This window comes from Numida meleagris, chromosome 4, assembly GCF_002078875.1.
Source record: "Numida meleagris isolate 19003 breed g44 Domestic line chromosome 4, NumMel1.0, whole genome shotgun sequence".
Classification (NCBI taxonomy): domain Eukaryota; kingdom Metazoa; phylum Chordata; class Aves; order Galliformes; family Numididae; genus Numida; species Numida meleagris.
In genome coordinates this window covers 88,705,100-88,732,509 of record NC_034412.1, presented here as the reverse complement: position 1 = coordinate 88,732,509, position 27,410 = coordinate 88,705,100, and the positions used below count along the sequence as shown (strand labels likewise).

Genomic DNA, 27,410 nt, shown 5'->3' with positions numbered 1-27,410 from the left:
AAATGAGTAGTCAGAGAGTGTGCTGAGAGCTTAATCTCATCTGTGTTTGCACTGTGAGGTGCGTGCAGCAGTGCTCATTCTGCATTTTGGTGCCTGACAAGAAATGAACAGATTTGCCTGGGATGGATTCCATGGAGAATTCATTGCCCATATGTGGAAGGACAGTTGGCACCGCATGCAGAAATTTCTCCTGCAGGAATCAATTGTCTGACCCTGCCACACAAGCAGTGTCCGAGCCTTATTACCTCTGTGCTTGGCTCCCCAGCCAATTTCTGTCACAGAACCACAGGTAGTATATGCTTTCAGGGACTAGATTATTTTAGATATCAGCATCTCTCCTATGAAGAAATGTTGAGGGAACTGGGCTTGTTTAGCTTGGAGAAGAGAATGCTCTGGGAAGATCTCATTGTGGCCTTCCAATACTTGAAGGGAGCGTATAAACAGGAGGAGGAACAACTGTTTATGTGGGTTGATAGTGATAGGACAAGGGGGAATGGTTTCAAACTAAGACAGAGGAGATTTAGGTTAGATATTAGGAGGAAGTTTTTCACTCAGAGGGTGGTGATGCACTGGAACAGGTTGCCCAGAGAGGTGGTGGATGCCCCAACCCTGGAGGCATTCAAAGCAAGGCCAGATGTGGCTCTGGGCAGCCTCGTCTCATGGTTGGTGACCCTGCCCAAGGCAGGGGGGTTAAAACTCAATGATCTTTGAGGTCTTTTTCAACCCCGGACATTCCATGATTCTATGATTAGAGCTTGTATTCTGCTTGCATCCTCAGACATCAGGCCTTACTTCTAGCCAGTAGCTGGCACCACCATACTTAAGATGTTTGATTAAATTCATAAGCTGTCAGTATCTCTGATGCCCTCACTATGAGGATCAGCCTGGATAAACAATTTAAGGTAGCTGCCTTAACTCATCCACATAAGGTATCAGAGCTTATTTTGGCTCCATCCACTTGATTCCAGTTTCTCCGAGTAGCAATGTAACAGTCAATAGTAGGTGGGCAAGCTCTCGAGGGTGACTTTTGCTGTCACCTCTGATACCTGGACTTCTTTTAAGTGGTTTAGTGGGGAAATACTGGTGGTAGGTGGATGTTGGACTGGATGATCTTGGACGTCTCTTCCAACCTTAGTGATTTTATGATTCTGTGAACGTATTTACTCTCCTGGCTCTAATTCATGAGGTACCTCAACCCCCTGACATTAAGGCAGAAAAACAGCTTTCAGCACTGAGGTCTGTTATTAAAATCCAGAATGATTTGCTGCTTAAAGATAACCCTTGCTTCAGTTTCTAATGTTACACTTGTTGATTCAAGAACATCTTTTAAGGCTCCTCCCAAGAAGGTGAGCAGTGAGGTGAAGTTACTCAAATTAACAAGGACACAAACAGTCTCTGAAGATGAGAGCAGACTGCTTTTATAAGACTGCATGCCTGAACAACAAAATGGCCGATGAAAATGTATGTACATAAATGTAAAGCAATGCAAATGAGGCAAAATCGCCCTGGCTTCTTATATCAAATGGCATCTATGTCTCTGAGCTGTTTCCTCTCCGAAGTGTGGTCTTTGCATTATAAGGGACAGTTGTATAAAAATATCAGTTCTGTACTCAATCAGTAAACCAGAAAAACTTGTGTTATGAATTATTAGGGAAGTAACAGAGGAAAATAAACCACATAGTGATTCTACGGTATAAATACTGTGCTTTGCTCACACTTTTGGCAACTTGAAAATTGTGTTCTGGTTTCTTTATTTCAAAATGTTATAATGTATTGGAAGTGGAAAAGGTTCAGGAAGGTATAACAAGTACAGAATCGTGGGTGGCATACAAAAAACTAGGGTTGACTGCTTGCTACCTCCTTCAGCACCATTAACTGAGGGTAGCTGAAGCCAGGAGCAAAACAAACTGAGGAATGGTTGTTCGTGCAGCAGGAAAGGAGATCTGTGGAACGCCTTGCTGCTGAGTGCTGTGGATGCAAGAAATTTGCATGTCTTTGGGGGAAAATGGACAAATATTTGGAATAGAGAGCCACTGGGGATTATTAAGGAGACAAGCCAACACCAGGTTCAGGAAATCTGAACTAAAAATACCTGAAGTCTGGGAGAACGTAGTCAGGAAATATCTCTTGGCCTGTGCCGCTTGTCACTGTGCACCCATTGGTGGCTGCTCTTGGAAATTGAATATCGGGTTTCATAAGCACGTGCTTGGAACTGATGGGGCCATTCCTAGATTGCTAAGTTCTTGGATGGACATTGCTTCTTTAAGTGTGGGGTTGTGGATTGTTCTCGAGGTGCAGGAAGCTGTGTCACCTTTCAGGTGGTGAAACCCTGTTGTTTGTAAAGCAAAGGGCTCACTGCTGGAGCATCATCTGCCAGTGCAGTGTAACTGCAGTGGGCTCTGGGAGCACGCACTGCTGTACTACAGCTCTCTGCAGCATCTGCTTTCTGAGGAAGAGAGCTCTAGCAGCTTTCCTGCTGCAGAATGGATTGCTCATGTAATTTCTGGAGGGAATGAGGAACTGGGTGACTGCTTTGATTCATGTTACTGCCCTTCCTCTGCTGCACTTTGTCACCTGCTCTGTCACTGTCATGTCTCATGCTAATGGGGATGAGGAAGTATTTTTGCTCTCTGAGGCCTGGTTAGTGTTATTGAATGAGTTAAGGTCTTATGAAATGAACTGAATTGGCATTTCCAGAATACAGTCACAGTATAGATATGGTGCAAATGAGAGTACTGTACCCTTCTGTGAATTGATTCTGACTGCATTTCTTGCTTAAGCTGCTGGGATTTTGGCTAATTTCCACTGTTCTCATGGATTCGTCAGTCCAGTGAAGTTTAAAGAAAAGGAATCACCTGTGGAGCTCCTTCCAGATGAGCTGCTGCTTTTTACTTAATATTAGATCATCAAAACATTTAATCTGTTCTTTTGATACTTATGAACAAAGAAATAAAAATCCTAGCTTCTACTTCTGTTTAGATCAGAGTACTCTAAAAGGATGGTATTTAAGCATTATTTGTTGGACAGAAAGTGTGTGCAGTTCTTTTTGAAGACACACAGTTATTGCTGGCATGTCTGGAGAGTAGGTGTGGTATTGAAAAGGATGAGGAGTGTGTAGCTTGTAACTGCCAGTGCCCTGCTTACTCAGAGGAACATGGAGAATTGGGGTAGGATGAGATAGATTGCATAATGTGCATACATGTGATTGTAATCATACAGAGGCGTGCACTTACATGCCGGCAACTGGAAGAAAATTGCTGCACGTCTTACAAGTTTAACTGTTCTTCTTTAAGAAAAAAAAAAATAATTCTAGATTATATTTTGAGTGTTTTTAATAGGGATTGATTCATTCAGTTCATTTGGAAAATTTACTCATCAAAGGGGAATGTATTAAAACTGAACATAATTTGGAGGCGAAAATGGGGTTGACTCAATGCTTAAACAAGTTTGGACAAATGTTTAGGACCAAATACTCTAGGCCTTTTCCAAAAGCATTTTGCATTAGCAGTCTCCTCAGCTGCACGCTGTTGCCTTTCGAGAAGCTTTCTTGTTCCATAGGACCTGCCTAAACAACATGTTAAAAGCTGCCTGTGCCTCTTGATGAGAAGATACAGAACTCGTGCTGAGGGCGGAGAATGTGCCGGGGAGGAGGAGAATGGGAGAGGTGTTGGTAGGGCAGCACACAGAGAAGCCTCATTTTTTTACTGGACTCTGGAAGAAGTAAATATGTGTTCAGAAAGAGCTTAATAATAAAGTTGAAGGGACTGTTTCTTAACGATGAACTATTAGACTATTTATACATGGAGAAAACTTTTACTGATAGTCAAGTGTCTGTAAGTATAAAGTTTTGTTTGTCTAAAGAGAACAGAAAACAGGAATATGCTTTAATGAGTAGTCTACTGAGCTAAGAAATCTTGCAGTGAAATACGATAAATAATGCTTCTAAGGAGTCAATGAGTTTTTAAAGAGACAAAGTTTGTAAGTATAAGTATTTAAGTTAACTTCCTATATAACCTCTATTATGAAATTAAGAATATACCATTTTTATAGCCATGTTTTAAGTGACATTATATTGTTTTTACAGTGTGGAGTGAATATACTATGTATTCAGATATTTCTTTAATTTAGTTTCTAATAGATCTGTTGCTTAATTTTCACTATGCTTGTACATGTGTTTTCCTTAAGTAAGAATGTCATGTGAGAATTTTAAGTTACCTTCTCATCGTTCCGGTGGGTTTTTAAGGTGTACAGCTAAACTGATTTCTCTTCTAGCTGGATTTTTATCCAATAAAACAGAATCCAGATGGTATGAGTTATTAAAATAAATGAAAAGTGTATGTTGAATTGAGAATTTTTGAGTTGTAGACCCACCAGAGCATTTTTATCTTTTCATTGCTCAGAAAGGACATATTTTGTAAGTTACAGTCCTAGATGTAATATCAAAGGTGCGTATGCACTGTTTACTTAAAAATGAATAGTTTGCCTGTTTGGTTTTGCATTGATTTTCCCCAAATGTATTGACTCTTCAAGGCTCCATCTGCAGTAGTAGGAAATGGAGAAGCGACTTAATGTGTCTTAGCGATCTGTCACTTAATCACATCCTCCTTATTATGTGATTTAACTTTAATTTACTATTACGCTGCAATTCATCTTCCATCTGGATGTGCAAGTTATGTATGCTGCTACTGCATGGTTTTTTTTAGTAGAGGAAATACAGATGTCTTAAACTGTTGATGAAGAATAGGAAAGAAATGGTGATGTTTGTTTCAAAAATATTAGTGAGAAAGTGTGTTTTTTTATTATCTGTTTACAGTCATGCTCTGCAGAATCGTATTTCAAAGCTTAAAATACAACTCGCAAAACCAACTCTTTATTTTTACGGGAGATTTCGGGATGGCAAATCTTCCCAAACTGAACAGTGTAAGATGTGTGCATCAGTCTCGGAACGGCATTGGACAGCAGGGGGCACTCGGGACAGCCGTTTGCATCCAGCCTCTGCTGAATTTATTGTGTTATTGGAAGCGTTGCTTCTATTTCAGTTATTTATAAACGAACGCATTCCAAATAGTTTGAAAATGTTTTTCCTTACTATAATCCTGGAATACGAAAGACTTTTATCTTTACAATTGATAGAGGGAAACCACAGTCCTGTAAACATGAGAATCTTCCTGCTTTTAATTAGTAGCACTTATATGGTCTGTTTACTGCTGAGTAGCTGACAAATCCTTTGCAAAAATACATCTGGACAAATTATAGAAATTTTGGAGAATTAGAAAAAACATCTGTTCTACAGAAAAGTTTTCTCGATGTGTAGATAAGTTGTGATTCTCCTGCTTTTCAGAAACTTACGGTCAGTGAGCTAAATTCTATTCTTAACAATTCTTTTACCTGGGTTTTCATGGAAGTAGTTGCTATTTTCTTTAACGTGGGTCAAAAAAAGAAATACTTGATGACATTTATGATTTTTGAGGATCGTTCTGCTAATGTCAAATATACTTTAGGAATTTGTGTTACCAAGAGTTCATCCAGAGGATTACCTCTCTCTAGTTACCTTGTATTTTTTTGTGTGTGTTTGTGTTTTTTCTTTTAGAAGTAATGGATATATTAAATCCTATTCATCTTTTGACAAGTTAAAACTTATCCAGGCTTCCTGCCATTCTGTCTTTCTCTTGAGCCTTTTCTTCTTTGAAAACAAGCGTACAAAAGAAAATAAGAGCAGGAAGTGGAGGGAGGGTGGAAGAGAAGAACAGATCAGGCATATCTGGGGCTGCTACCCCTTCCCACAGTTTAACTTCTAAACAGATGGGTGTGGGTTTACAAATGTCGCCTTTGGTATATCGGAATAGGTTTTTTAAAGCACTTGTGCCATCTTTTAACACTCTCCATTAATAGCTTTGCAAATTAGAATTCCTTCTGCTTTGGACCTTTGAACTCGAAGTTGTCTGCCTGGCTTTCAATCTGACAGCTACAAAAATAATCTATGAAAATACAGAGGTAAAAGAAACTTTTTTCAAGGGCTTTCAGATTCACATAGCATTTCATTGCCATTATCATTAACTGATGTCATCTAATTGGCAGAGTTTATCTTCAGCGCTAGTAGAGTCACGGCATGGAAAAATGTGGACATGCAATGCTCAGTTCAGGGAAATAAAATCAACAACTGTAGAGGTCTGTTTAAACGGAGGGATTATTGGCTTTATAACACCAAGTACGGGAGCGCAGGATGTGCAGAGCATTGCCCGCACACGGTGCTCCCAGCCCCGTGCCACCGCGGGGCTCTGGTGCAATGCTGACCTTGATGCTGCATCCAGTTGCTTGCATGTGGTCTTCCTTTTTTTCTTTCTTTTCCCCTCATCATTCTAATGTTCTTGTGGGTAGAAACCACGCCTGGTAAAACCGTGCTGGGACATTTGGGGTTTGTAGGAGATTCCTATAGGACTTAGGTGGATTGTTAACTAAACACTGTCAGTTAAAGTCCTGTTCTGTAGTGCCCCAAAGGGACGTCCACAGGACAACTCTCCAGGCCTTTCTGACCCCTTTGTGCTTTTTACTTACCTCATGCGAGGATTACTGTGCAGATGCTCACTGCCTATTTGTAATGTTAATACTGTGTGGTTGTTGAAGGTATTGACAATGAAAATACACTCTACAGCCCACTTGGTTTAGTGTCAAGCAACATGCAGCATTTAAACAGCACAATTTGGCCTGTTTTCATTATAAAATTATAATTTTTAACACTTATTTAAGCAGTGAAACTGTTCTGCTCTGAAAGTATCATAGAGAATTTGCTTCGTAAGTCCAAAAATAATGATATATTTTATAGAACATATTCCTTCCTATCAACCTTCCCCATTTGTTTCTGTTACATTTCTTCATGGTATTAAACACTTGTGGTAGACAACATTTTGAAATGTGCAGTGTGCCTATTGAGACACATAATAGGTCATAAAATGAACTTTGTCCATGGCAGCAAATTGTTCTGTCTCAAGAATGCCTGTTAAAGCACGATTCCTCCATTTATATCTGCAGTTAGCTTGAATTTCTTCTCTGCTCACTCTGAACTAAATCTGTAAGGTTGAGTTGTTAGTGGAGAGTGTCCATGCTGAACTGTGATATGCAGACCTGGACTGCCTTTATCTCATTGTCTTTCTGTGAGATCTTGAATAAAGACTCCGAACTTCTTTTGCCTCAGTTTCTTTCTGTATCAGTTCAGGGTAAATTTTTCAGTCTTCGTAGTTAATTTATTCTAAGGCTTCTCCAGAAGTAATGCCTCCTATTTTATGATATTGGTCCCTGATGTAAGAAGTGGATGTTGGTGGGATGGCAGTAGAGGTTGAACCTTCCCACCAGTATTCTGTTACATGTTGTTGCTGTGTGACAGATGGCAGCAGAGGGACAGTCTGACAAAATGACTTCTGACGTGGAAGCGCGTATGAGGGAAAGGTGTGGAATTGAATTCTTCCATGCAGAAAAAATGGCACCCATTGATGCTCATAGACACTCGCTGAGCATTTTTGGAGACTGAACAGTGGACATGAGGTGGTGGGTGGTGCGTTTCAGTGGTGGCCACAGTGGTCACCTCCACTGGTGAAGATTTTTATGAGTGCAGCATGCAGGCTCTTTTTCACTGCCGGTGAAAATTCATAGCTAATGGTGGTGATTGTGTTGAGAAAAAGACTGTTCTGTAGCTGAGAATTTGCTCTATCCAGTTGTGTTATTGTGCTCTTTATAGCTTCTGGGGTTTTCAGGGAAATAAATAGGAGGCAATACTTTCAGATCGAGCCACATATTAGGGGCTAAACCTTGGAACTGGATAGATGGATGGATGTGGGGAATTCCAGGTGCTGCACTGAAAAGGGAGGAGATCACTCTTTCCTAAAGTGCTGCTTATAAGTCCATCTTGTCAGGACATCCCTGAAGCATAAAAATAGTGAAAATGCTCACTAATCATTTTCAGTTTGTAATTCTGGTGTCTATTTTTAGCAAAACTTCTGTTGCTTCAGAAATAACAAAACGGAATGTTTCAGGTACTAACCACTATTTACTTGAGAACAGCAGCAAACCTCATGACATTCTGCTCTTTCCATATACAGTCTCTTGAAGTCACTACTACCACAGGCAAGTGAAGAGCACTTCCCTCTTGCATGACAAGCAGCTGATTTTGCTCTCTGTTCCTAGGGCGCTGTGCACAGAGCTGCTTTGACATCAGGAAAGCACAGGCTGAGGTAGCAAAGAGGGAAGGGAGAATATCAGTTGGTTTCTGCAAGGAGGATTCTGTCTTCAGGGACAAGAGGCTGCACCTAGCTTTAGCTGTGTATGCCAAGTTTCCTTGTGCTGTGGATTTTTACATGTGATCTACAGTGTTAACTGCTGAAAAATTGAGCAGAAGAGACCGTTCAAGGTCTTACTTTAATCTGGCTTGCATTATGTAAACCTCTGGAAATAGAGGTTTACGATGTAAATGTTTCTATAACTAATGTTACAGCGATTAACTAATGTTTTGCTGGAAACTGCTTTGGAAATCTGTTTTACTGAGCACAGGACCATTGCACATTCAACTTAAAGGAAACGCTTTAAAATACAATTGTCTTGATTTATATAAAATGATCTAGATTTTCTGGGGAGAGATAATTGAGATCTAATCTGAATCCCTGACGAACCACAGCTTCCTGCATTGGCCTGTTGCTATGGGTAACATAAAGGGAGTAAAATAGAACTTCATACGAAATGCCTTTAAACTTTACTGGCGTGTACAGGCATGGAATAGGGTTGAATTTTTTAGTTTAATCTTTGCAAAGCCGATTTGCTAAGGAAATGCTTTTTCCATATTAAGTGAAGATGAATTTAGGAAGAGTACTGTTAGGAAAAATAACTGCTGTTTCTTATGAAGAGCGGGTAAGTGATATGAATTATATTTAGCTAAGGCAAGGCATCGTTGCAGTGAGAAATTAGAAGAAGCTATTGTTATTGGCAAAAAAACAGAGAAGAATGTTATCAGCTCCAGAATGCTTTTTGCTTTGCCTTTCAGCTTTGTTACTTTAAAGTATTGGAGTTAAAATTCCTTCCTAAATGCAAACATTTGATTTTATTATCATAGAAGAGTAAAGGGAACCTTTTTGTACCAGCTAATAGTCAGATTTGGAGGTGTCTTTATGAACTGTGCCCAGGATGTATGAAGCTAAAAGATCAATAAGTTTATAATCTGTGCCTATTCTTTTAAATTCTGTGCAATGTATTTTGTGCATGCTTTCTATGCCATTATGTCAATATTCTATGTGTAGGTAAAACTGTATTTATTTTTATAGCTTTATCAAAATAATTTTAAGGATGGATTTGGCTTTTAAGCCACTGTGTTTATATGTAATAAGATTGGCTTTGTTTGGGGTAAAAAAGTTGAACGTTTTTTTTCTAAAGGAATTCCAAATGTCACATCATTTACTGTTCAGATGTCATTTCTATAGATCCAAATGTGCAGTAGTATTTTTTTTTCCTTGAGAATACTTACATCTGTAATACTTTTTTATTAGCTATTGTAAATGCACTTCTTTCACGACAGATAATTGAAAAGACAAATTATGTAAGAGTTCTCCTTCAAAGGACGCTGTGAAGGGGCTTCATTTTCATAAAATTCTATATCATTAAATTAATTGCAGTAACATTTTCAACTGAGATAAAAACGGTATTACACTATGTTTAGGTAAGATATATACACGAGATATATACTGGAAGGAAAATGTGTAATCTATAAGTAATATGGCTTTGTTTTTGATTGCAAACATTAGGACAATGTTAACTATATTTTGAGGCATGATCCCCCTCCCAGAGATCATCGGAGGTCATGGCATTTGCACAATGTTAATGCTATAATGCATTTAAAAGGACAAAAATACACATATGCAATGTAAGTTCTGAAGTAGTGTGTCTTAAGATCTAGGAACCCGCTCGTAATTCCTTACTTGGCAGAAAGAGAAGTTGCCTTGGGTGATTAATGAGGGGTTTGAAGAAAGCTGGATGCAAGCAGGCAGCTGGCTGAGTGATAGGCTCTCCCAAGCTAAGTGACAAAGTGTTTGAAAGTTGGCTGTTCTACGGAGCCTGTAAACCTTCGGTGCTTCATCTCCTAAAGAGCACAACGAGTTTCCCAAACTTATTTTGTGTTTTGAACTCATAAGAGAAAATCAGTTTAGAAGGTTGGTGGAGCTAGGTAAGCTATTCTGAGCTGAAAGGCTTACTTAGAGGGGTTTGGGAAAAGAGTGTGAGTGTAATACTGTAATTAGCATGTCTCACAGACTCCAAATGCAGCAGTCAGGGAATTCTTTGAATGCAGCAAGATACCACTGCCTGTACTGGAAGTAAGAATGCTGTAGGAAGGGCAGAGAGAGGTCACTTCTAATCCTCTTGTCTTTGAATCGTTCTGGATACCCATGAAAGAAATAGATATTTTTGTTTAGTCTGTGATTTTGTCATTGCTGTAGTAGAAGAGAGCAGTATTTTTTCCACTCTGTTTGTAGATTTCATCCCTATGCTTCTCAGGAATAGTTTGAAATACATGAGGAAGGCACTCGCCACATTCTATTAAAGGAGATGATTTCATATTGCTTCATTTTATTGTTAAGGCCTGGCATTTCCTAGGATGTGTCACCCCTCCCAGTGCCCCCATCGTTCCCTTTGTTCTCCTGGAGCACTTGAGCATGACTATCGACTTGAATGACAAATCCTGAGGAGGTGAAAAAGGACGTTTAGCGTTGAGTTTCCCACAGAATATTTGCACACAGGTTTATTTGTTCAAAGCGGTGTCTGAGATATGGACAGAATACTGTTTGCTTTTCTGCACTGTGGTTTTATGGCAGACTTTGATGGTAATTAGTTAATTATCTAATCCATGTAAAAGAGGATGTTCCTTGATTCTCTGTGGATTTCCTAGATGTGAGTTTGTGCCAAGTGACAGATGCCATCAAACTGGTGTTATGCAGTCGTGCACCCATCTGGCAGGCTGGAGACCATGAAAGATACAGGCTGCTTCAGCCTTTAAAACTGCTTTCTCCTTTATGCCCTCTCTGCGTTTCTTCCCTGTTGTGAGTGCAAGATAGCATGTAGTCTTCTCCCTTCTAATGATTATAAGCTAATCCTCGTTCAGATGTATTGCGAGCAGATCCTGAACCTGACATTAAAAATCTCACGGGCCCTTCTGGTTTTTCCACCTACCAAAGAGAGGTGGTACAAAGAGAAACTTTACATGCTTTTTTCTTAATCAGAAGTTTATACTATCTAACATATGCTGAAGCATTTGCCAATTTCAGAGACCTAAAGCATCTTTTATGGTGTATGATAACTGCTTGGGAAGCTGTTGCTCAGCTTGCTGCCCTGGCACAGAGCTCCTCACCTGGATCACAGGGATCAAGACCTTGCCCTGAAGTTTAGGGGAGAGTTTGCATCCTCCACCTTTGGAGGATCTGGATGAGCAAGCACAGCTTCTGTCAGGAGAGATACTGAAAGACTTCTTATTTCTTCTAAGCTTAGTTTTTTAATTTTGGTAATTAGACTCCTGGCACGTACCATCGGGATATACTATGGGCTTTTTCCTGAACCAATCTGACAATTTGAAGAACTAATTTCAGTTCTTATCTGGTTGGAGAGATTGGAGTGTTGATTACGATTCAGATTGTATCTCTGAGTGATAGTTCATATGTACATTCACAAAACGAATACAGGTATGACCTGTCATTTGAACTGAAAGACTATTTTTTTCAACCTTTCTAATGTCCCTTTCCTGGCACCCTATCTTTACACACCCTATCTTTCCTCATCTTTCAGAAGTGGTTATGCCCACGAAGCATACAGTTTTGTAGCTTCTTAAAAGTTACGTTTTCTAACAGGTAGTTCTTAATAGGTGAGTGTTAAATTTTGTCTAAAAATTAGTTTTCATATCTACAGTAGGTGAAATTTTGCCCTGAAGAGCCTGGTAAGCGCTGAAGAGCACTGAAAAATGAAAACCAACCCCCAACAGATACTGAATTTTTAAAATGAGATCATCATAGTATTTAAAAAAATCTGGTCTTGCAACTTACACCTGTGGACAAATCTAGACAAGTTCCAGCTGAACAGTTTAGAAGAGAAACTGCTTTGTCTAAATGTGAACAGTATGCAGTCTCTGACAGTTTTGACTTAAGATTTCTAAGTATACAAAGTAAGTATTTAGTTTTCCAGCTGGTTTTGTTGAATTAACTGAATTTATTTCAGATACATAGATCAATGTAAAGAGACGTTCTTATAATAATTTTTGTCCCGTGATCTAAAAAACTAAAGTGATAATGATTAAAAACTGCTGGATAATCTTAGGGGCATATTACTTAAGAAAGCTGCTGTGCATTTGGTATATATCAAAGCCGAAGGGAATATAAAATGTCTTATTATCACGGGAAAAGGTAGTTGATGTTTAGATAAGAAATTCTGTTATTCCTATAGGTGCAATTTTTTGAAGTATTAATAAGTCCTTGCTTAGATTTTAAAATATTGATTCATGCAATTTAAAATAAACATTTCAGAACACTAAAGCCAATCCATGGTGCATAGAAGGCTCAGAGCCTTAAATTAGGCTAAACGGATTGAAGTAAAATTCTGTCATCTTGTTGTCCATAGAACTTAATTAAGTGGTATCATTTCTGTAATTTTTGAGTTTTTCTGCAAAATCATTTTTTTTCCCAAAAGTAGTGTAAATATCCTCTTTACTATAATGAGAAGCCTATTAATTTTACTTTTTTACCTTTCACAAACACGAGGGAGAATCATACTTGATGTTTTTATCTAGATTCATGGAAGCTGCTGAAGTAAATACATCTAAAACATGTGTATTTTGAAAGTTTTTTTTCCCTGTCTTTTCTGCAAAGCAATACTACTGCTTTACCTGAAGTCATGCTTTTCTTCATCGCTTGAGAAAAAACATTGGAATTTTTTGTTCATCAGCTGTTCTGTACAGTATGTGGATAGAAGTAATCATATTTATAACAGAATTCAGTAATGTAGGTTAAATTTTCTAGATTATAAGCATGAATTAAGTTACAACTTCTGAATGTATAATATGTTTGCAAGGCTGAACTCAAAACGTGAATACCTTTTAGATATCTAGGTATACTTTTATAATCTTATTATGCTTTGTGCTTCTCAGATTCAGAAGCATTTCTGTGTAATTTAACAAGAACTGTGTTTTTTTTTTTAAATGGATTTGTGTTTATCTGAACTAGCACTGTAGCAGTGGTGCCAATTACAGATTAGTTTGGACTTTGAAAATTCCAGAATACATGTATTAAAAACTAGATCAGATCTTCTGCTTATTATGGGAAAGTTGAAGCTATAGCAGTGCTCTTCAGATGCTGTCAACAGCAGTATGAAATTCCGTGGCGAAATACAAAAGGAAAGATAAAGAAGAGAGAAGAAACGATTATTCTAAAGATTACTGAGGGTTTCTGTGTATTTTGAGGGGGAGAGGGAATGTTTGTTCCGAGACTGGCAAATTCAGACAAATTATGGATCGACGGCTTTTCTCCTGAGCTGTGTTTATATGCCTGCTTTTTTCTTCTGTATGTTTTCTGTCTTGGAAATATTGCAGATACACAGGGCATTCTTTCCTAGCTCTTCAAACAGCAGTACAAAATAGGAGAGTTAATTTGTAGTTGTTTAGGAAGTTATTTAAAGGCTCAGGGACACTCTAAATATCCAAGGAAAGATTCTCTAAGTTAATAAGTTGTAATCACCTTTGAAAATCAATACCAACTTCAATCTAAACATCAGCTGTCCTTCCTGTCTGTTACTCAGCCGGGTACTGAATTGAAGCTCTGGACTATGTGTTTGGGAAGCTTTCCCCTGTGTGTTTTTTCAAATGTTTGCTGCCTTGACATAATTTGTGATGAAAGGTGAGAAGTTTAGGGTAGACAAACAACTAAACTTCAGAATTTCACTAGAAGTCTAACTGTCCTCAAAAACTTGGTATAAATTGCTATTAGGGATAATGAGGAATTCTACCTCATTCGGAACTTACTGGAACCACCCTTGCATCCTCTTGGCTCTCTGGAAGTCAAAAGTCATCAGTAGGGGAAGTTTTCAATCTTTTGATTGAAATTTTGAATTTGATTCCACGTATCTCCATATATCACAGTCAAGTTTTCATTTTAAGTCTTTGTGGGTCACGTGGAAGGTATCTGATCTCTCCTATATACTGACTGATGGACTTGATTCATCTGAAAAGGACGTTGGAATTTACTTTGTTGAGTAAATATTTGGGGGATCAAGTTCCAGGATAGTGGTTTAAAGGCCTGGGGTGCTTTTCATGATGAGGAGGAAACGCCTGTGAGAAGGTAACAGCTGGTATCTTCAGGTTTCCGTCCTCTCACATTCTCTATTGTTAATTGAATGATAACACTTCACGTAATATGAGAAACTCAGATTTCTAATACATATCATGAAACGTAAGTAACGCTTATTTTTCTCTTTCTTATTACAGTCAGCAACTGTCTCTGATGGAGGTAAGCTGAAGCCTGTTTTTACTTTTATAATGAAAATGAAACAAGTTTTCCATATTAAGCAACAAAGCATGTGGTAAATAAGGTGATAAATTACAAGATGTGATTCCAAAGTGGTGCAGGACTCTGTGACTGCTTTGGGACCTGTGCCAGTGAAAATGTTGCAAGATTATGGTTACATACTTTCACTGATTTATTTGAACAGTTTTTCTTTGTGGCACATATCTCTATATATGCATGCTTTTATTATAATTAGGACTCTTAATTCATTATAACAAAGAGACAGCTAGCGTTCTTTCATGTAATTGGACGCTAGATAAAATCTTTATATTTTACTGTCCTTTACATAGCCTGTTGGAGAGATACTCTAGCTACTAAATTGTAAGCTGTGCTGGTGCATGCATTAAGGCTGAAATTTCTTTGCAGTGTGATGTGTTATGAGAAGAGGGTAAGTAATATGGTATTTCTAAGATCAGAGCATAAAGTTCTAGAGAACGTCTGAGTAAACTCTTCTTTGTGTCACCTAAGCTTGTTTGTTTTGATTTTAAAATGACTTCAATTCTTTAAAGGAGTGGCCACTCTTTGTTAAGCATTAGAAGATGATCTCTCTGAATTTTTGACGTTATTGAAACAATTTAAGTATGCTTCTTCATGGAATAATGATGTGTAGTTTAGAGTGCACAAGAGGTGGTTTCTATCACCTGTCTTCCTTGGCAGGAGTTGGTTCAATTGATCATGCAAGGAAGCTCGCTTACATACATTTGATTGCATTTCGAATTCTTTGACATCACTAAAAGGACAATTTTCGTAAATATAAAAGGGACAAACTGTTGCTCTAATTAGTTCTGTAAAAATGAAGAGATTTTGTGAATGGTAAGGATATTTTTTAATATTAAATGCAAATGTAATTTTAAAAGACCCAATACTATTCACAAAATTCCATTGTGTCTTGATTTCTGATTTCTTGCACAGTTAAAATTACAGTTGAGAACTATTACTGTTTTTGTCCTTTTGGTAGAGCCATTTTTCAGTGGCTGGCTGACTTTGTCAGGTATTTTCCTCCTCTAATTTTGACAAAGTCTACTGATGTACTGTCCAAATGAGAACATAGACTCAGTAATATGTCTGTCTTATCTGCAAAGTGGCAACAGAATGAAACAGATAGTAATTGTCTGTTCTGCTGTTTGTGAAATATAGCTTTTGTTTCCGCGGGACAAATGTTTTCTTTTTCCCCAGATGTTACCTGCTGTTGTCAAGGATTACAAAGCATGGCGTTTTTGTTTGTGCATGTAGTTGGATGAAATTCTAGGTGCCAAGGGACAAAAAGGTTGATCGATCTTTTTTTAGCCTACCCAAGCTTGGAGATCGCTGTAGTAGTACTCATCCCATAGTTGTTTCAACCTTTTTATGTTTCCAGATGAAAACTTGTTTTAAAGATTTTCAGTTCTTTCAGTGTGGCTGGTTGTATTTCATTCTGATTCCACAGGTACTTGTATTTTCTCAGTTAATTCTGTCCAATTTTCTGAAGCCATGAAATAGAAGGGCCCTGTAGGTTTCAGAGAGGAAGGAACAGATAGTAATTTATACATGTTATACCTGCTTAAATACCGAGAAAATAGTTCTGAAAAATAAGAACCAGAGTGAATATAACCAGAAAAAAATGAAATGAAATAAAATTTGAATCCATTTTGTTGAATAAAGAGCTCAGATTCATGCCTGAATTACATTTTCAGGCCTTCACTTTTATCGAGAATGGGACTGAAAAGTTCTCCTGTCCTCTCCAAATTTAGAAGTTCATTAATAGGTCCACAGATTTACACATTTTAGAGCACATCTAGATCAGAGGATTTTTCACTGGTGTAACCATGTGTACCATGAGTGTAGCAGCACATGCTTCCCTTCCTAGACTAACAGTGTTTGTACATATATATGGTATAAATACTGTTGTTAAGCTTTAGTCTGGGAAGGGAAATTTATGTTTAAAAAATAATAATCATTATTTATATACACCCTTTAGGTATAATAGGAGGCATGACACTTCTATGTTTTCTTTCCAAAGTCAATTAAGCCTCATGGATTTTAATGCATTACAGACAGGCACCGGAAACCATCTACCTCTTGGAAAATTTATTTTATGTGGTAACTCAGCTTATAGAAGGCTGGGATGTTGTTGTTAGCCAAAACTGTGCACTTGAGCTTTGTAAAATAGGTAATGTTAAAAGGTGTAGTTCCTTGCATTCGTGGTGTTTCCTGAGATGCTGACCAGCCACAGCTCTTAATTGTAAGTGACGTGCTTAATGAATTGCAGACAATTCAGCACCCGTATCACCACTGCAGATCAATTACAGCATTTATGCTGTAGGAAGAGCAGAAACCATTCTATATTACTACATGTAATTAGCACGTTTCTCCTACTTCCCTCCTTGGAAACAGTCCATTGCGGCTGCTGTAGGAAAGGAGAGTACTGATGCAGCATGCAGGCTGTGGCTGATGTTTTGAGAATTGTGTCATCTCAGAGATGGTTGTTAGTCCCCAGCTAATTTCTGGTTTTCACTGTTGATGCCTGCACAGCACTTTACAAAGACAAACCTTAAGGTCAAAGGACATATAATCAAAGTACCTGCTCATTCGTCTCCCAGACAGACAGGTGGTATCTTAATAGCTCTATTAAGGATCTCAAAGTCAGTTCTTCTACCTGCTATTACCTACAGAGATCAGTTCCACAATGCTGAAGTCTATTATTTCCATGTGCCTAAGTATATCGGATACTATAAGGCATGTCTTTTTACTAAGGTACCACTTTGCTCTATTACCAGCCGATTTTTGTTTTGTTTTAATTGTTTGGAAAGAATTTTAGCAAGGAAGAGCTCCTGAAGGATTTTTGAAAGTTACCTGATGTTTGGAATAATAAATAATGCAAAACTGTATTTTAAAGAGTTACTAAAGGAGGTAGCACAAAAAAATCCACAATAAAATTCAAAACAAAACAATCCACTACAGCTTACGCTGTAGGTACAGAAGTATTATTTCCTCCAGAGGGTATATGGCTTATTTTTCAGTCACAACGGCAGCGCATGCTGTAGCTGCGTTCCACTGTAACATAAATAATTCAAGTTCCTTTTGCAGCCGTGGCAAAAGGTCCTTTCTTTAAATTATTTATGCAGCATTTTATAGTGCTTTGTGTTAAGTATACTGTTGGTTTCCTCTGCTTGAAGCCATGAGGGTAAAGAATCGATTTGTTTAGAGTGGTGTAAAAAGCTGCCGGGAATTGCTGGAGAGAACGCCTTAGCTTCCCTTATAACAAAGCTGCAGAGGAACAATGTGCTGGACAGTAAGAGCAACCTTCACCCAATGGGTTCCGGGACATTACAGTTGAACTTGGTATGGATTCAGAAAGATGGCTTGCACTGAATGCCTTGAAGTATTTGGTTAAGTGGCACCACAGTGGCTCCTATCAGCTTTATCCGGGTAACGTACTTAGTGATTAACTGGAATATTTTCATTATATGAATGTATATGTTCAGATGATTGCAAGGAGTATGTGGAACTGCTCACAATACAAGCTATATGTTTTTTAAAAAGTATTTGTAGGTTAAAAAATACATATGGATTTTATGATCAAATGCTTACAAAAATATGTTCAACTGCGTTCTTAGTGCTTATATAACTTAGATCAAAACTTTCAAAGCCATCTTATCCCGAATACTTTGAAGATTTCATTTGATGAAATATATGCATTTTCTTACATAACGCTTTTTTTCCTACAATAAATAAAACCACAATGTGTGTAAACATGGGAGGTGTTAAAGATAGTCTTTGTGTGGATTTTAGAAAGCAGCCTGTCTCAATTCTATTCTGTGTTTGATGGAGATAATAAATGAAACGGTTTGCACAGAGTGGTTCTTCCTTGCTAGGTTCAGAGGTTCTTGGACAGGACAGCAATAAACTTAAGTCCCCTGGGTTCAGGATGATGACATTAGTAGCCTTCTTTTACAGGTGGTAGGTAAGTGTTTGGGAATTTTTCTCAACTCTGTGCTGCCTTCCATGCTCTTGAGTTCGGGTTTTCACAGTAACCTCCTTTGGCATCCTGATATTCCCAATAGCTAATCCTTATTTTTTAAATACCTTACAAGGAGGAGCAAGCTGCTTTGCACAGCTGTGTGGTTAAAGTGCTTGAGCTTGAGGAATTGGAGCTTTTGGATCGTGAAGGGAAATAAATGGCTCTGTTAAAAAGTGTCACTGTTCCTCCTTTCCGAGGTGGGCTGTGTGTAGTTAGGAGTGCAAGAGCTGTGAGTCAGGAAACCTGACGCTGAGGGCTTACATGGGAAACATTCCTCTGCAAGGGGAGAGATACTGGAGTACAGTCTATAGTCTCCTGGATAGATTACCTACCAGTGTTATAGTCGGTGATGTTTTCCCCAACGGCCCTTTTCTTTTCCTCTGATTCTAAATTCTACACCAGTACGCTTGCACTGTGCTATAACTGTTTATATTGCAGCCAATGATGTATGTAGTTAAGGAAACAAGAATAACCAACCATTTTTCAGGGAAATTATCTCGTTCTGTATTGTTTTCATGTTAACAGGTACTCCAGCAGTAATCTGTACGTATTTTTAGAGCAAGCTGACTGCATTTTCTTTTTAGTGTTAGGGTTAATAGTACTTTCTGAAAAATCTGAGTTAACTAAATAACGTCCAACAGAACGGAAACAGTTTCCTGAGAATGAGTAAGCCATTAATGCTGCTTTAACACTTTGGAGGGCCTGTGCTAGTAGTTCACAAAGTTATTGAAAGTGCCATCTTACTTTGATTCATTTGTTTTCATGGAATCTCCAGAGTTGGCAGCCTATCAGAGGAATGAGAAGCCGGTGAAGTTTATAGAAAACGCAACTCTGACCCACTGGATTGAGCAGCTGCTAGCAATTAGAGGTAGTTAGCAGTCAGGGACGGGTGTAAACACCCAGACGGTAATTGCAGTTTGGTCTTCTTCCCTACCAAATGGTTGTGGAACAGCTGCCCTTGGAGGAGGGAGAAGCTGACCTTCTGGTGACTGCCAGGCCTACCATTTTGCAGTCCCTCCTAGTCCTGAGGCCTTGTGACTTGCCATTGAGCATTTCTTGTGGCTACACCCTAATTTCCCACTGTCAGATGTGTTAAGCACTTTGGTATGTGGGATGAGTTTACTTTTCTGAGGTCACCTGAAAGCACCTAGGAAATGTTCCTCATTCATCACTAGAGATCTCTAGGCATTGAACCCTCTCACAGTGAGGCGGTATCTGGGCTTAGTAACATCTGAAACTGTTCCAGACATACCAAGAAGTGGCTGTCTATTTATATCCCGGACTGTAAAATAAAACACATCCACCTGCAGAGTTAAAGCAAAATACTCCAGGTAATAAATTTAGCCATAATTCTCTTCAGATTCACATTAGCTTCTTTCACAATAGTTTCACTGTGGTGACAGGTATTCTCTAATGAGGCCAACAGTTGACTCGATTATGCTCTTTGATGTATCTCCCAGGAAAAAAAGGAATAAATATTTGTTATAAGGAAACAGCATTATTTGCTGAATCTTTTATTATTATTATTGTCTTCGAGCATTTTTCTTGTTGAATATATCCATTTCCCTTCCTCCCTAACCTAATTCGTTTTGTCATATTTTTCTTAAACAATAACTTTGCTTGCAGAAAATTGTAGTAGTTAGATTTTACAGCTTAATAAATACTTGTTAGCTACAGAATATATTTAAAAATGAAGTTTCAGAACTTATTCTGTCTATATAACACTTTGGGATGTTTGTGATTATTTTTGAGTAGTCCTTCTTTTTCACAGTTCACACTTCAAGGAATGACCATGTTTCTTAACATAGAATTTGGAAATGTAAAATCATTTTGAATATACAGCAGAAAAGGAGCTCTTGAGAAATCTTATAAAATAGTAATCTGAGTGAAATTACGCCTTCTTTTATTTTATCTGAATGACTAACTGGGGAAAATGAACTACAGTAAAAACATCTCTGTAAGGAATAGGCCATTTCTCACCAGTTATGAATTCAGTTCCCTCGAATTTATAGTGAGCTATGGATTTGTTTTTCCATTTGGTATAGAATTATTGAGGACATCATCTATTTTATTTGAGGATGTTATTTTCCCACATCTATTACTTTTTATTTTTCAAGAATTAAATGCTTTTTTTTTTTTATCCCTTCATCACAGATTAATTTGTTCAGCATGTCTCTAGTGCAATGTCCTGCTCAGAGCAGCGTCCATTTTATATCAGACAGGATTGTTCAGGGCTTTGTTCAGCTGTGTTTCCAGAATTAATCAAAACTCAGACCGCCTCTGTGAAGTGAGTAACTCTGAGTTCTTCTATACCAATTTTTCACTTGTGTACACTGAGAGATGGAAGCAGCAATGGTTTGTAAAAGGACTTGCAATATATAAATGACAAGTTTGTAAATAAACCCTGTTGTATCCAATTCTCCCTCTTACTTACAAGAGCTGTTTCTTTCACTTTTGCTCTGTGTGAACAAGTGGTCACTTCTTTAAGAGTTTTTTGTGTGTACTCTGCTTACTGGGACAAAGATTGTTTTGATTTAATACATACATTTATGACAAGTCTATGTAGCATCTGTGGTTTGATGTCTCCTCTGGTATTAATTTCCTCAGTTGACTTGTTTCCTAAATTTTCAGCCTTTAACAGAAATCTCTTAATTTAATGAAACACTTCACAGAGTCCCTGGCTACTGACTGAGAAGTTTCCAAAAGGTTGCTATCTCCTATAATCAGATAGGCTTTTGCCCACTTTCTGATGAATGGGGCTTCTTAGAGATCTGCCTTCCTTGGATAATCTTAGGAAGAACTGTTGTCCATGGACTGAGGAATGTTAGCAAAAAGTTTTGTTCAAAGGTTTTTTTTATGTGTTTCTGTGGAGCACAAAAAAGAGATTTCCCTTTGTGCCTGCTCCTTGTGCTTCTGGCAGGGCACTGCTGCTAAAATTCTCGTTTAATTTGCTCTGAAAAAGAATAAAATTGAAAGGTGCTTAATTTAAACGGGGAGGAATCTTTTGAAGACTGCCCTTGTATGAGCTTGCAAAGGAGGTATAATAAATGAAGAAAACTATGCTGTAGAGGAGAGTAAAAGTGAACATTACTTTGACAAATTGTTTTTTGTTTTTTTAACAGAGCTGAATAGCGCTGATTTAAAAGACTGCATCAGTGAAAATAGTCTCAGTAGCAATGCTAGTCTTCCCAGTGTACAGAGCTGTCGACGACTTCGAGAAAGAAGAGTTGCAAGCTGGGCAGTTTCATTTGAGCGACTTCTTCAGGATCCTATTGGTGTTAAGTATTTTTCGGTAAGCTTTGAAAGATAGTAAGAGGCCTTTCAAACTTCCTGATATCAGTAATTTTCCTGTGTTCTTTTTACTTTCATGATGCTGTCATTACATAGGACATGCAATAGGAGGTTGTTACGTGGTTATCTTCTGAACAGCTTTTAAATTCAAACTGATTTGTCATTGAAAATAGATGTATTTCTGTGCATTTCTGAGTAGCAAAGCTTCAGGTAAAAATTGAGGATGTATTCTGCATTGTATTTGAATTTTTAGTAAGATTCCCTATTGTGTATAACACCGGTATTTGTTTATGTTTATATCTGTAGCCTTCTTATAAGAAAAAGGCAAGTTTTAGTAGTTCTGTGAACTAGAAGAACTAGTAGAATCATTCTGTGATTCTAAGGGTTAATGACATATTCACGTTTGCCTTCTGAAATGTTGAAAGCCTTGGATAAGTGTTGGAAGCCATGTAGAAATCTTTTTAGTGATACAGAGGCTTATCTTCCTGCTAACATTCTTTAGAAACATTGCAGGAAGTAGTAAGGTAGCTTAAGAGCAGTGGTTAAAGTTGCAGCTTGTAGGAGAGTACTGCTGAGTATTTGCAAAGCATAAGCGTCTACACAGGGCATTTATGAAGTTGTAAGTAGTATTGTCTTTATTTTACATATGAGGTAATGAAGCTGTATAAGGTTTTGCATCATTGCACTGAAGATCTGTTGTTAATTCTGTATATGTTATAGAAGGACTTTTTGTGCTGCCAAAAATCATTTTTAACAAGAAGAATGTAAAGAAGCCTATGATATAAGAGATGTATATTATTGGAATTTGTGTAATTCCTTCATTGAATATGAAAATGGTGAAGGAATTTTAAATGTTCAAGGAGCCTGAAAAACAGATTAACAGCAAACATCCGTTTCAGGAAACAGAGAAAATAAAAACAAGTTAGTACATCGTAGATATTAAGTTCCCCATCTATCCATTTTTCTCAGTGAAGTAGCCAAAGCATTGTTGGCATTTCTGCTTAGATACTGAGATTCTCTTCGTACAGAAAGAAAAACTACAATTCCTCCTGAAAAATGATGTAGTTCTAGTGAAAACTTAGTCATTGTTTCTCATTACTTTAAGTTATCGGTAGATTTACTTATGTAAACATAAGAAATTGCTGAAGTCTTTTTTTAGTGCTATGAATGTTCAAAACTTTCTTTTAAAGTTTGAATTTAGCTGGCGTTATTTTATTAAATTTTCAGATTAAAAGGTTAGAATTGCATTTCGGTTCAGCAAAAGGCAATCTCAAATACAAATTCACAAAATTTTACCTTTTTTCCCCTTTCTCTAATTTTTTTTTAAACTTTACAAAAATGCACGTGTCAGAGAAATGCTCAATTTAAAGAACAGATAGGGAATTCTGGAATTTACTTTATGCACCTCCATTTTGTTGAGCCTCAGGAGAGATCCAGGGCCATTGCTTAGGTTTGTTTACCTGCAACCTGGATATTGTAACGTCATGAAGTCTGACGTAAAGGAGAGTCACGATGGCTGAAAGAAATGCCTTTACATGTGGTAGGTTAACATGCCTTCAAGAGGAAGTTCACAAGTTCAGAAAAGCCACAGGACAAGAAGGGAATCACCTATATCTAGCCAAAAGATACAGATATCTGTGCTCAAGAACCTCAAACATCAGCATTTCATTTATGATTGCGTAGTAAGCATCTTGGCCCATTTAGGATTCAGAATGCTTAGGCCTTTCCTGAGGACAACTTTGTCACAGAGCAGGAATTACCCGCTAAGAAGGAGAGATTTTGCATCTTTTGCAAATACTCACATTTTGCATAATAGTCTGTTGATGAGAGCTGTCCTCAAGGAAGTGAGAGGATTGATTGCACTTCCCTCCTCAAGTGGTTCAAACCTAAGTCTCCAGCTTCCCAGCCATGTTTTGACAGCTACATACTGTTCCAAGTATGGCACCATTCAGTCTTCCTAATTGTTTTGTACCCAGCTGTGCCGGTGTTACGTGGCCAAAAAGAAAGCAAGCAGGAGATTCACTGCAGATCTGTAGTGAAGGCAATGAGGGGGGAAGTAGGCAGTTGAGTTGTAGTTCCTGCTCACTAATTTCTTTCTCTTCCAAACTGTAATCACACGTAAATGCAGCAGAGTCTCCTGACTGCTCTCTCTGGATTTTTTTTTCTTTGTCTCAGATTAGGTAATACAAGACCTTCTGGTTTAAACTGAGAAGCTGCTGGTGGATTTAGACTCCCTGTATTTTAGTCTACCTCAATTGTTTTCCTGTGGCTGAACTCCCTGAATTCTTTGTGAATCTTAAAAGGACTAACTTAAAATTTAATTTGAACACTGATACCTACCGCTTTAATGCGTAACCAAGCTGGGTAATTTTTAGACGACCAAGTTAATTTTTTAAGCTTTTTTTACCCTTTTTTTCTAATGAGAAAAATTCACTCAAGAAACATCTGCTGACACAGTATTGAACTATACATGTTTCAATCAGAGACAGTTCGTGTTTGTGTATTTTTTGAATTGAATGAGGTCCCAGTCCTTATTTGGACCTTTGGATGCTATAGCATAAATGTTCTGATTAGGGTTTGTTGTACTGGGAGACTTTTTTGTCTTTTTTTTTTTTTTTGTATAAGGCTGTGTTTTCCAAGGAGAACCCATCTGGCCACATAAGCGATGAAAGATTTTTATAGCAACCACATGATACATGAAGTTGCTGTAATGAATGCAGAATTGATTATGTACACAGTTTGTTAATTATCTATTCTATTATACTATTAGAACTGCAGTTAAAGGCATCTGATTTACGGTGCGTTTTTAAGAAGTTGTTGTAAAATATTAAAATTGTTATTAAAAGTTTATTCGCTAGTGTAGATACTACTTAGCAAGGAATTTCAAGCTTAATCTTTGTATGTGGAAATGATTTGATTGTAACTTGATGCGTTGTTCTCAATTGTATACATGTAAAAACAAATGAGAGAGGAAAAGCACTAGGCATATGTTGGGCATGCACTGATTTTTTGCTTTGAAAGATATCTGGACCGTAAGACTGAATTATTATCATTGTCTAAAGCTGCAAGTAACTTTTTATGATGCACTTAATTATATGTTTATTTTTCCCCCTAGGAATTTCTGCGGAAGGAATTTAGTGAAGAAAATATTTTATTTTGGCAGGCTTGTGAATATTTTAATCATGTACCTGCGCATGATAAAAAAGAAGTAAGTCAATACTGTGTTTCAGTACATGGTGTTACTTGCTATGAACTGATACTTCTTCAATATTATTGAAATTATTGAAATTATGCTTGGTCTTTGCACTGTGATTTCACTAAAATGGTGTTGGAGCCTCAGTCCCCTAAGAGTACTGTCCCAAGTTTTAGATGTTGGATGTATTCAGACTTCAGTAGAGTTCAGAGGTAGCCCTAAAAATGGGCTTGAGGCATTTTGAGTGTTGAAAACTGGCTAACCCATTGCGAAGGAGTGCAGAACAAGTTAATTTAATGTGATGACAAGTGAAAATTAGCCTCTGTTGTGCTCCTTCAGCTAGACTGTCTCTGCTTGCCAAGATAATATGTTTAAAATGTGTTTACACCGTGGAAGTGGATTCAGCTACTTAGTACTTCTTTGCTTTTTTTGGACACTGTCAATTTTTTTCCCCACTTTCTTCTGTCTTACAACATTTTTTTTTCCGAGTTCAAATTAGTGTGCTTTTTTTCATGACTTCCAGAATGTGTTTCAAAGTAAACAGGGTAAAAATAGAGCATTAATGTTTTTTTAACAGTAAATATTTGAATGTGTATATACATTTTTCTAACTTCTAGAATTAGAGGGATTATTTCAATAGTAACTGTTATCTGTAACATCCAAAATGTAAAATATCTATTCTTCTTCTTAAGATAGCATTTGATGTGTTTTGTTTTTATTATTTTCGTAGTCTAAATTTGATTTTGTTGGCTGCTTTTACTACTTAAGAAATATTTGATGAGCACTTGTAATTTTAAAGGGAAAAATAATTATACGACTAAACCCAACAAAAGCTGCTAAATGAAAGATGTTTATATATTTTATGGCTCTGTACTTTAGGATGGAATATATCAGTGTAAAAACCAGCTGTATGAAGATGCATTTGCGCAATTATGTATAAATTAATATGGATAACGTTTGTTTTCTGCAGCTTTCTTACAGAGCTCGGGAGATCTTCAGTAAGTTTTTGTGTAGCAAAGCTACAACCCCTGTTAATATTGATAGCCAGGCACAGCTGGCAGATGATATTCTCAATTCTCCACATCCAGATATGTTCAAGGAACAGCAACTCCAGGTAACCACAGAAAGCATAGCTTTTGTACGCTTATGTCTGTTATCTTTTCATGTGAAGTCCTTTGAAATGTCTAAAAGTATTTTCTCATGCTGAATATCTTAATACCTATACAAAGACAGAGAGATCAAGATGATAGACAATCTGTTAGTGGTATAGCAAAAGATTGCATAAAGGAACGCTTCTTGGCTTTTTCTGTACATATGTGATTATATAGAAAATGGCCATCATTTAGATCTGAAAAATATAATTGAAATGAAGATGTAGCACAAGGAAGTAGTACCATGTGATAAAACCCTTGTCATATTATGTTTGCATCTGGTTGCTTATTCTTTTCTGTAGCGGACAGTTGTGTACAGAAACGGAATCTAATTTTGGTTAAAGTGGTTTGTAAAATGTGCTCTGTTTTACTGAAGGAGGCTTTCCCTCGTGCTGTAATAGAACTGTCAAAGAGCTTGTTAAAATGTTGATGTTCAAACCGAAGACCTCTGAAGTGGATGCATTTTAAATAATTCTTGATGTTCAGAACAGTTATGTAACAACAGGATATATTTTACATTTTCTGTAGAATTTGAGTTTCTCCTTTTTTTTTTTCTCCAAGTAGTTCCAACTCCCTACCCCAATAATTTATCAGTAGAAATGACTTTGAGATCACGTTATGTTGGAATCAAGGATATAGCTTAAACTGTACAAATTAAGCAAATCAGAGTGCAACCTTGGATTTCACGCTTTTGGATTTAAGAGCAGATGGGTGTAGTAACCTCCTCCATCTGCAAAGTGAAGGTAGAAGGGCAGGTCTTAACTGCTGCTGTGGCAGCTTTTAGCATATAAGGAAGTGTACAGCCATCCCCTGTGCACCTGCTATGGTCTGAGACTTCTGTGGGAATTGCTAGCCGTGATCTCATACACTTTATCATGCGTTCCTCCTCTTGGCTTTGTGGATCTCTTCTTCCTTTCCCATTTGATTGGTGGAACAGATGATGTTCTTGTGAGTGTGGTGGCTGGGCTGTTGCATGTTTTCTTTGTCTATGAAAATACCGTGTCCTCAAGTTGGAAGCGGATGAAAATCCTAGGATGAAGTGCTGCTGTGGGTCTGACCCCAGCCATGTGGTCTGCCTGGACCTGGCCTGGTTCTATAAATAGTCAGTGCATCTGTAGTTTTCACGTCAGATCTCTCATGCCTGTTCATCCCGCTGACGGATGAGGTGAAGCAGGGTGAGAGTTACTTCAATTTAATTAAGC

At 37.7% G+C, this 27,410-nt stretch overlaps 1 protein-coding gene across 6 annotated transcripts in view; it reads left to right on the top strand.

Moving 5' to 3' along the window:
- The window catches only part of RGS12 (regulator of G protein signaling 12), an 86,835-nt gene that overhangs the window by 27,986 nt on the left and 31,439 nt on the right, over positions 1-27,410 (top strand). For 5 of the 6 annotated variants that reach the window (XM_021394885.1, XM_021394883.1, XM_021394884.1 and 2 more), the window contains exons 4-7: positions 14,495-14,516; positions 21,696-21,865; positions 24,980-25,072; positions 26,028-26,171. In XM_021394885.1, the coding sequence (XP_021250560.1) occupies positions 14,495-14,516; positions 21,696-21,865; positions 24,980-25,072; positions 26,028-26,171 (429 nt within the window). Of the gene's footprint in view, positions 1-3,707; positions 3,834-14,494; positions 14,517-21,695; positions 21,866-24,979; positions 25,073-26,027; positions 26,172-27,410 lie in introns of those variants that run through there. The other variant, XM_021394889.1, reaches the window with a different exon arrangement.